The sequence below is a fragment of the Leguminivora glycinivorella genome, chromosome 9 (genome assembly GCF_023078275.1).
Source record: "Leguminivora glycinivorella isolate SPB_JAAS2020 chromosome 9, LegGlyc_1.1, whole genome shotgun sequence".
NCBI classification, from domain to species: domain Eukaryota; kingdom Metazoa; phylum Arthropoda; class Insecta; order Lepidoptera; family Tortricidae; genus Leguminivora; species Leguminivora glycinivorella.
In genome coordinates this window covers 20,875,045-20,883,604 of record NC_062979.1, presented here as the reverse complement: position 1 = coordinate 20,883,604, position 8,560 = coordinate 20,875,045, and the positions used below count along the sequence as shown (strand labels likewise).

The following is an 8,560-nucleotide window of genomic DNA, read 5'->3' as shown; positions in this document are numbered from 1 at the left end:
GTCAACGTCAGACTGTTGTCAATGTCAATGTCATCGCAATCGCAGCAGTGCACTTTCGTCATTAATTTCCATATTATTTCAATACAATACAAGATAACGAAATTATTAGTTTGTTTTGTGTAAAAGAAAGATGAGTGTTATTAGAAGGAGCACGCTGTTCGATTCAACAGCATCTTCACAAGAGAGCCACGATCAAGACGACGTAAACGTTGTGAAGCAGAAAAATCTTGCAAAGGATCTCTTGAAGTCTCGAATTTTCTTGGGTCGCTACTTAGAAAGGCGGCTAATTAACCCACGCATCGGCTACAGAGATGTTGTTGTTGTTAGTCCGGCTGAGGTCGACTTGAAGAGAGATTTGCTTGAAGTGCAGAACAGTCTTCGCGTTGTTTGCCCAAACATTCAATGGATAGGCATCACAGACACTGAACCGCTTGGTTACACATCAGGCGTATGCGTTTGGACTGAAATAGATAACCAACCCTTCGGGCCATTTTGGTTTCAAGTAAAGAGCCTCAAATTCAGGGAAGAAGAAATCATAGTGACTGTCAAGTGTCTGCGGCACATATCAGATGCATTTCTGGAATTGGAGCCTGTATTAACTGGAGGGCCTACAGGGACAAGCAAAAGTAAGGAAAAGATTGAGAGCAAAGTAGAAAAGCCTATTGAGGCTCTTAGTGACACTGTTCAAGAGATAAAAGCTAATTTAAAAAGTGCATTATCTATAACCAATGTAAAAGAATTCTTCACTTTCATATTTGCACTCGTTATTGCAGTTTTTACAGGGAGCACTGCATTTATCAATTTCCTTGGAAATTTCATTTTAGCTTTGTTGAGAGAATTGTCAATTTTGGTTAAAAATTCAACTCCAATGTTTTTGGGCTTTTTAGATTTTTTGAGTAAAATTGTTGGGGGATTCTATATTCTGTTAGCTATGTTCTTTAAGCCGAGTAACCCACCTCCACAAAACAAGAGATCACTTAGATACCATGACAAGACACCATCTCGGTACAACAATGATTATGACAGCAGATATATTGACTGATTGTCTTTAGATTTTTTATTTCATGATTTTGATCTTGAGTTTGCAATGAAAAGTTGTTATGAATTTAGTTTGAGTAGATCTCAATTTTGTTATGCCAAAGCGTAAAATTGTAGCATAGCTTTCAAAGGAATCTAACCATTGAGATGCCTTTGTACTATCTCATGCTACACTCTTGTTCTTTTTGCAACTAATAGAAAGCTCTTAGCAAACCAATATGCAATATTATAAGCAAATACTCCCCATATTACATACATTTGTGTATAGCTATTATGTTTTGACCAATCTGCATGTGGTAGAAATAAGATGAAAACTTACATGTCGGTATACTGATGTTGATGTTTTGAGCACCATTCTATTCTGTCTTCTTATCCAGATACCTGAAATAGTGGGCTCTCTTTTTCCTTACTATTTCTCTTTTATCTTGCAATATTCAGAAATAGTAATGGTAGGACAATCACCAAAATGCAGCCACATCCATTGCCTTCATACAAGTCATAATGTGTCCCTATGTGGTTTTCTGGCTGTACACATGTAATTTCTATTGTATATGATTAGAAAAATACAAGAAAAGATGGAATAAGGAGGCTGGACCTCAACTAAAATGTAAAAGTGCTTTGCCTACATTTAAAAGGCCTACTTAATAAATACCCGAACAAAATATTAACATTCATAAAATATTGGACCAACTTCTATCTGTATCTTATATGTCTATAGCTATAGCTTTATGTTTCCATATTTAAATAACATTCCTTATTTTCCACCTCATTCCATTCTAGGGGCTGTTTGGCCTTGTGTAGTGTTTTTGGAGCAAGCCACAATGAACTTTAATGACAACATTCTTTGTTGCACACCTCATGCATATTACAATACATGTACAGAAACAAAAACAAAGATAAGAAGTGAGGGTTATATTGTATTGTATTGTATTGTATTGTAGTGCTGTAAAAGAGACTAACAAGTTCCATTATGGTTTGTCCCCTGTAATCACCCTAATGTGTTGCCAGCACAGAAAAAAAACTTAGTTTAGTATTCCATGGTTGCCAGCCCTAATTTAATGTTTTGTCTTGGTGCATTGTGTAATTTTATAAGGATTCAAAACAATATCACAGCATTTACACATGTTTGTATACAATTTATTTTATTTTTTAGACTATTTATTTTGCAGTGATAATAAGATGATATGATATTATGTAATTTATGTATCTGATTTCCTATGGTTAAGGGAGGTAGAAAATGTATATACGTTTTTGTAAATTTACGAAATTATAGACACTTTATTTTACTGCAATGTTTTCTTGTTCCACTGGTACGACTATAACATTTGTTTTATCTGAAAAAAAGAAAATGTTTTTCAATTTATAAGGACATTTGAAAGACCACGGACACACTCGGTCACACTCTTATTTACGTAGACAGTTTCATGTAAAAGTGATATGCTATAGAGTATGTTGTATGAACATACTCTATAGCGCGACAGACTTTTTTGAGGCGGCAAAACCATAAATACGTAACTGGTATGATATGAGTGAATAATCGTGGGTTGCTTGATGATCCTACTTTTTTAAACAACTAGAATAATTTACGCTGTACGATCACAGCCGGGCAGCCGGCCGGGAAATTAAAAAGTGGCGTCATAGTAGTGTGGCCCTGTTCTTATCAATGGAATGGACGTGAGTAATACGCGACGACACTGCGACTTTGCCATTTTTAAATTTCCACTCTTTATAGGTAATAGGTATTTAAAAAGGAGTTTACCTCCACACGATATGCCCATGAATTTCCTTGACTTGTTGATAAAAGCAGTGTATACAGAGGTTGTAGTATTTTCCCTTTGGAAAAAACTTGTGTTTGGTTTTAATGGCGCCGAATTCATCGAATTCAGAACTCTATCGGCGCTTAAAATTGGAGCGGTTTTTGGTCTATCAACGCTCTTTGACATGTTTAGTTTTCTTGCTTGTTGTGGTTTTTGTATTGCTGGAAAAAAGGTAAATGTAGACAATTAAAAAATGTAAGTTCCATACCTATACACTTTTCTTTAGCCTACTTTGAGTTTATTTGGTACTAGCTTTTACCCGCGGCTTCGCCCGCGTAATAAAAGTATTCATTAAGATTTTCATTTGGATCCTTAGGTTTCTCTGTAGGTATATTTATCTGCGATTATTTCGATTGCACATAATACTTTTGCTTGCAATGATTGTAGAAATATTACACATCGACCACAGCGTAGGTAATTCTATATACGCTGGGGAAACCTTTATAAACATCCCACATAGCCCGTATTTCGACACTATGATCGGTGGGTAAAAAGTACTTTTTTCTATTATTCCTTAAATTTTTTTACATTTTGCTTATACTTATCGCAAACGTAATCTTCAAGCAAGCAAACAACGATCGTCTTAGAGCACATTGATTGTAAGAGACCGCCAACCGATTATCCGTATCCCTCTAACGATACCCATATTATCCGTATCCGTATCCGTATCGCTATCGCTATCCCTATCCCAATCCCTATCCCTATCCGTTATCAAGATGTTCAATGATTTCTTATCAAGTGCTAAAATATAAAGTTTCATGGTTTTATCTTTTAAAATTAAGAAATCCCATACAAACTTTCAACCTCTTTTTCAACCCCTTCATCCCTTTTTTTCGAAATAAAAAGTAGCCTATGTTCTGTCTCAGGGTCTAAAGATTGTCTATTCCAAATTTCATCAAAATCGGTTGCGTGGTTTAAGCGGGAAAGCGTAACAGACAGACAGACAGACAGAGTTACTTTCGCATTTATAATATTAAGTATGGATGAGTACAGTCGCCATCAGAAATATCGGAGCGCCCGAGGTGGTCATAATTATTTGAACACAGAATATGTTTTTTTTTTGTTTATACTACGCCGGTGGCAAACAAGTATACGGTCCGCCTGATGTAAAGCGGTCACCGTAACCTATGGACGCCTGCAACTCAAACAGTGTCACATGCGCGTTGCCACCCCATTAGAAACTTGTACACTCCCTTTTGCTGTGTTAAGTACACAGCAAAAAGGAGTGTAACTCCAAGCAACTCAAGGCAAGCAAAGCAAGGGGGGCCTAAGGCTGAGGTCGTGAGTTTTGTGGCCCCCACCCCACCCCCTGGAACCTAGGCTGTGCATACAAATCGTCCACGTAATCCGTCTTATATATCAGTTGGTGATTGTACAGACAATAAACTAATATCCATTCCTGGTTTCCTGATTCCTGAAAGAGTTGAAAGACTGAACTGTTGCTACATTTTACTTCTACGTTACTGGATCTCTCATTATAAGATTCATACAGAATAGGTTACTAACGGTTATTTTGTTGTAGTTTATTAGCGTAGTCCTTTTTCTGAAGGTATGCAACGGCGGGTACAAAATTTGCGGGATAGTGTTTTTTGTGATGTTTTCTTTTATTCACTGGTACTTGAATTGTTACGTTTTTCTTTTGAATTGGCTGAAAATAATACTTAACGATGTATTAAAAATTGTTGTGCAGTCTCGCCTCAATATAAAGAATCTAAGACTGGTAAATCCTAATTCAAAGATAGAAGAAAATACACTGCTGTCAGAGGATGGAGGTAAATAGGGGACTATTTGAATTGTTTGATGTTAAGCCTCCAGGGTCCTCACTTATCTCAATTTATGGTAAATGTAAATAAATTAAGCATAATATACCTCAGTTGCTATACATGATGTGATCGTGTCGCGTATCATGTCATTCGAACTTTCTTTTACATTAATCTTCGCAACATTTTCGCCCACTAAATTGGCCATAATATTTGTAACTATAATATTTATGTCACTGTTATCAAACTCTAGAAGCATGTTCCTGAACAAGCTCAATATTGATGGTAAATGAGGCGTGAGTTGCTTTTTCGTTTCTTGGTTTCCAGATATATTTTGAAGAATATCCAGGTGCATAAACAACTCATTTAAAGTCATATACTGTCGATAGGCTATCAATGCATTTAATGTCTTGTTTCCGATACCTAAAACAAAGGAAATTTAGAAATTGATTCAAAAATCTTGTAATACATTCTGCCAGGTACCCATAAACTTATCGAAGAGACCAATAAGTCTATGGGCACCTGGTTTAGGCAATACCTACCTACATAGAGTCCGAGTTTTTAAAACTTATTCAGTCTGTATATTCTGGTATTATTTTTGACCTTTTATGTGTAGACACGTCTCGGTATGTTATTGATGTTTGGGTAATGTTTGCAAACTTAAATAATTCCGCTGGTTGAGCTACAGATGGTTGTGGCTGTTTACCTTCTTGCATGGGCCGACAATGGTATGTTAGACTCGTTCCAGTTTGCGGAACCTGCGGCTGACATGTATTTAAAACTGAAGTGAGCATTTCTATCGTGTCACAACTTATTTTATCTTGTTTTTTTTTGAGGAGCTTCTTTATGTCGCATGTTATTTTTGCATTGAAATTTAAATATCGTCGGCCTTCTTCGAGTCTCGAGAGATTGTATAGGAATTTCGCAGTCATCTCCTGAGAATATTAAGAAGGAAATGTTTATTTTATATTATTTATCTTGTAGAGTGAGTTGTAGGACCTATTTTAAAAGTATGATATTGATAGTTAATGGTGGTAGTAGTAGTAATACACTTTATTGTACAAAGATAAGAACACACACAGTAAAGAAAAAAAGAACACACACATCATTTGTACAAAGGCGAACTTATTCCATTAAGGGATTTCTTCCAGTTAACCTTGGGTTGATAATGGTTATGTTGTAGTTAAAGTTATGTTTTAGTATAAATTGCGGATTTAGCTTTAAACTCAGGGAAGGGGCGGTCACATGGTCAAATTCCAGGATCAGCCCAGGTCCAGGGGGAAGAGGGGTCATTACCCCCATAACCCGCCCCTGGATCCGTCCTTGTGATGTTACATATCATATGTCACTGACCTGCGTATCAGCTTCTATCAAGCTGGGGTTCTTACACGGCCAAGAAATGCACATGATCACAATCGTGTATGTGTCGAATATACAACAGATATCAGCGAAGGCGCACGCTTGTATGATCTCCGACTTTTCCGTATATGTGCCTTCTTCTAGGCCCTAAAAATTATTAATAGCTATGAATGAAAGAGTGCACGAATTTTATGTGGTTATTTATGTATCGGGAGCTAGGTACTTTAAATTAAATGTTCTAAGCTTGAATAGGTAGAGGCAATTGTCACAACACCAAAATTATTTCTAGGGATTTAGTTTAGGCATTAATTTTAATGATAAAACCTCCAAATAACTACTACAAAGTTTCAAGAACTTCCTTCAAGCTATCACTATCAGAAGGTACGCCTCCTATGCTTACATGTTGTGTATCACAACGATAACATACGAGAAATTAGTCCAATAATAACAAAATCAAGGTAATAAATTAGTCAAATACCTGGTTCAAAAACATCAAAGCGTTTCTCGTATATTTGTTGCCCATGTATAAAAACCTTTTGATGATTATAATGTTTTTTATGATTTCTCCAATTGTGTTGGTGGCGAACTTAGTCTCCTCGTTAAAATGTATAATGAAGTCGTTGTATTCTTGTTGGTTCAGACAGTGACACTTCCTAGTTAGTCTTTTGTAAACTGAACAATCGTCATCTCTGTCCTAGAGTTAACAAAAAAAGTATAATTATGTAAAGTGGGCCGAGACAATTTCGGCTGAGCGACAATTTCAAGTTTCAACTATAATCTCAGCAGCAGCACTCAATCAGGGTAGAACAAAATGGAGTTATGGCGCCTTTCATTACCTTTTTTCTTACCATACTCGCATAGGAGGCTGTATTTTTTTATCATTTGCTATTTTGGCGCCTCTCCTACGGTTTGGCGCCTAGAGCGGCCGCTCCACTCGTTCTACCCTAGATCCGGCCCTGAGTGGTACCTAATCTGGTAGATCTTGCTCAGCATTATGTAGATACTATATAATATAGCAGCCTACTAATTTTTATCAGTATAGAAGACGTAATCGAAATGTAGAAACTTTTTAAAATTGCTCATTTCCTCTTTTCATTTCACTGCCAGACAAAAAATGGCGCACTACGTCAGAAACCGGTCGTAATTTATAACCGCCCGCTTGTATGGCGAGAACCCGACCAGCGGGTTCTCCGGCATCTGAGCACAGTTCACGAGTGCCCACCAGACGGGTTCTTGTTTGCGAAAGTGTTAAAAATAGGCCTTACTCTAATGACAATGGCGTCCAATTCTTTAGTCTGTTTTTCCAATCTTTTCATGGCTGCGGCACCGATGATATCAGTTACTGATCGTTCCTGAAAATATGAAAGAAATGTAGTATGTAGTAAATGTACTATGTAGGTAAAAGAATAACTAAGTAACTAACTTTATTTATTTAGGCCTCGTTAAGGCATAACCTTTACTTTTATGTTTTTTTTTACTTATTTAAAGCAAGTGAAGTTCCTTTCATTCACCTTGCGGAAAACCGTAGCCTAATAACAGTAGCTAGACCCTATCACCCTACTCGTAGTTTTATGTTCCTGATGGTGAGTAAGGGTGCCAGAGCTCAACGAGGTTGCTCAGTGTTAGGGTGTTAGGGTCAGTACGCGCATGTAATAACTCGGGAACTGTAGGCGTCTATATGCTACAGATACTGCTGCCTACTGCCATTAGGTGGGCCGTATGCTGGCCATGTTTGCCACAGAAAAAATAAAACCTATAATTTGAAACATCCATGAGTAATTAATTTGAATGATTACCATCATATCCACCTCTTCAGGATTCCAAATGGCCATAGGTCGTAAAACGTCGGCCACTTTCGGCGGGTCATCGGGAACCAGCGCCGTAGAATGAGTCTTTGCCTGCACATCTTCTAATAAGCATAGAAGCCTTTTAGTGCTATTTTTGAGATTCTCTAGTTGCTTCTGCAACATTAATACAGATACTTAGGAAATTAGTTGAAGTGACAAAGCCCTATCAACTACTTATTTGACTTACCAATTTTATATGACACACAGGTACATTGGAAGTTTTGCACTGCACACAGTCGTCATCTTTATCTCCAGACATGCAGTTGGCCTGGTCAATCCTGTTAGATATGATGTCGCAAGAATTGTAGCTGGAATGTGCTGCAACTAATTCCGTTTCTTCTTCATTGTCGATTCCTTCACTTATAATACTATAAAAGTTACTGTCGTGGGTATCGGTGGAAGATCTATTGGTGTTTGGTGTCGCCATTTTACTACGTGGAAGTGTGGTAACTTCCAATGTACCCACGAATTTACCGAATTAAACTCTCATTTGCTTTTGGTAGTTGGCCGGTGTCCAATCGTTAGTCAAATTATGTTTTTACATTTTGTATTCCTTTTGAATTTTTGCGCTCATGTTAATTAGTCTTTTTTGAGATGTCAACACTGCTAGATGTTGCCACCATGATTGATAAAATTCTATGTAGGTCTATCGTTTTTACCAGTGTCTTGAACAGTACAGGAGCCCAAGCCGATAAACGTCAAAGAACTGTCAAAATTGGCAAATTTTGTTTGGAGATTG

At 37.1% G+C, this 8,560-nt stretch overlaps 2 protein-coding genes across 3 annotated transcripts; one reads left to right on the top strand and one right to left on the bottom strand.

Annotated features, from left to right (window-relative positions):
* The first annotated feature begins 43 nt into the window (after positions 1-43).
* Positions 44-1,242, top strand: LOC125229779. The gene has a single exon (XM_048134720.1). It carries the CDS (start codon positions 131-133, stop codon positions 1,040-1,042), a length of 912 nt encoding a protein of 303 aa, XP_047990677.1. The 5' UTR covers positions 44-130; the 3' UTR covers positions 1,043-1,242.
* A 152-nt stretch (positions 1,243-1,394) lies between these two features.
* On the bottom strand, positions 1,395-8,428 carry LOC125229778. 2 transcript variants are annotated; one of them, XM_048134719.1, is made up of 10 exons: positions 8,009-8,428; positions 7,771-7,935; positions 7,240-7,326; positions 6,453-6,668; positions 5,969-6,121; positions 5,322-5,550; positions 4,725-5,038; positions 4,362-4,503; positions 2,798-3,016; positions 1,395-2,372 (listed from the first exon to the last, which is right to left on the bottom strand). In XM_048134719.1, exons 1-10 carry the CDS (start codon positions 8,246-8,248, stop codon positions 2,317-2,319), a joined length of 1,821 nt encoding a protein of 606 aa, XP_047990676.1. In that variant the 5' UTR covers positions 8,249-8,428; the 3' UTR covers positions 1,395-2,316. The 2 variants fall into 2 exon arrangements, with proteins under 2 accessions (XP_047990676.1, XP_047990675.1); XM_048134718.1 differs by having other exon boundaries at positions 1,395-3,016.
* Between the last annotated feature and the right edge of the window lie 132 nt (positions 8,429-8,560).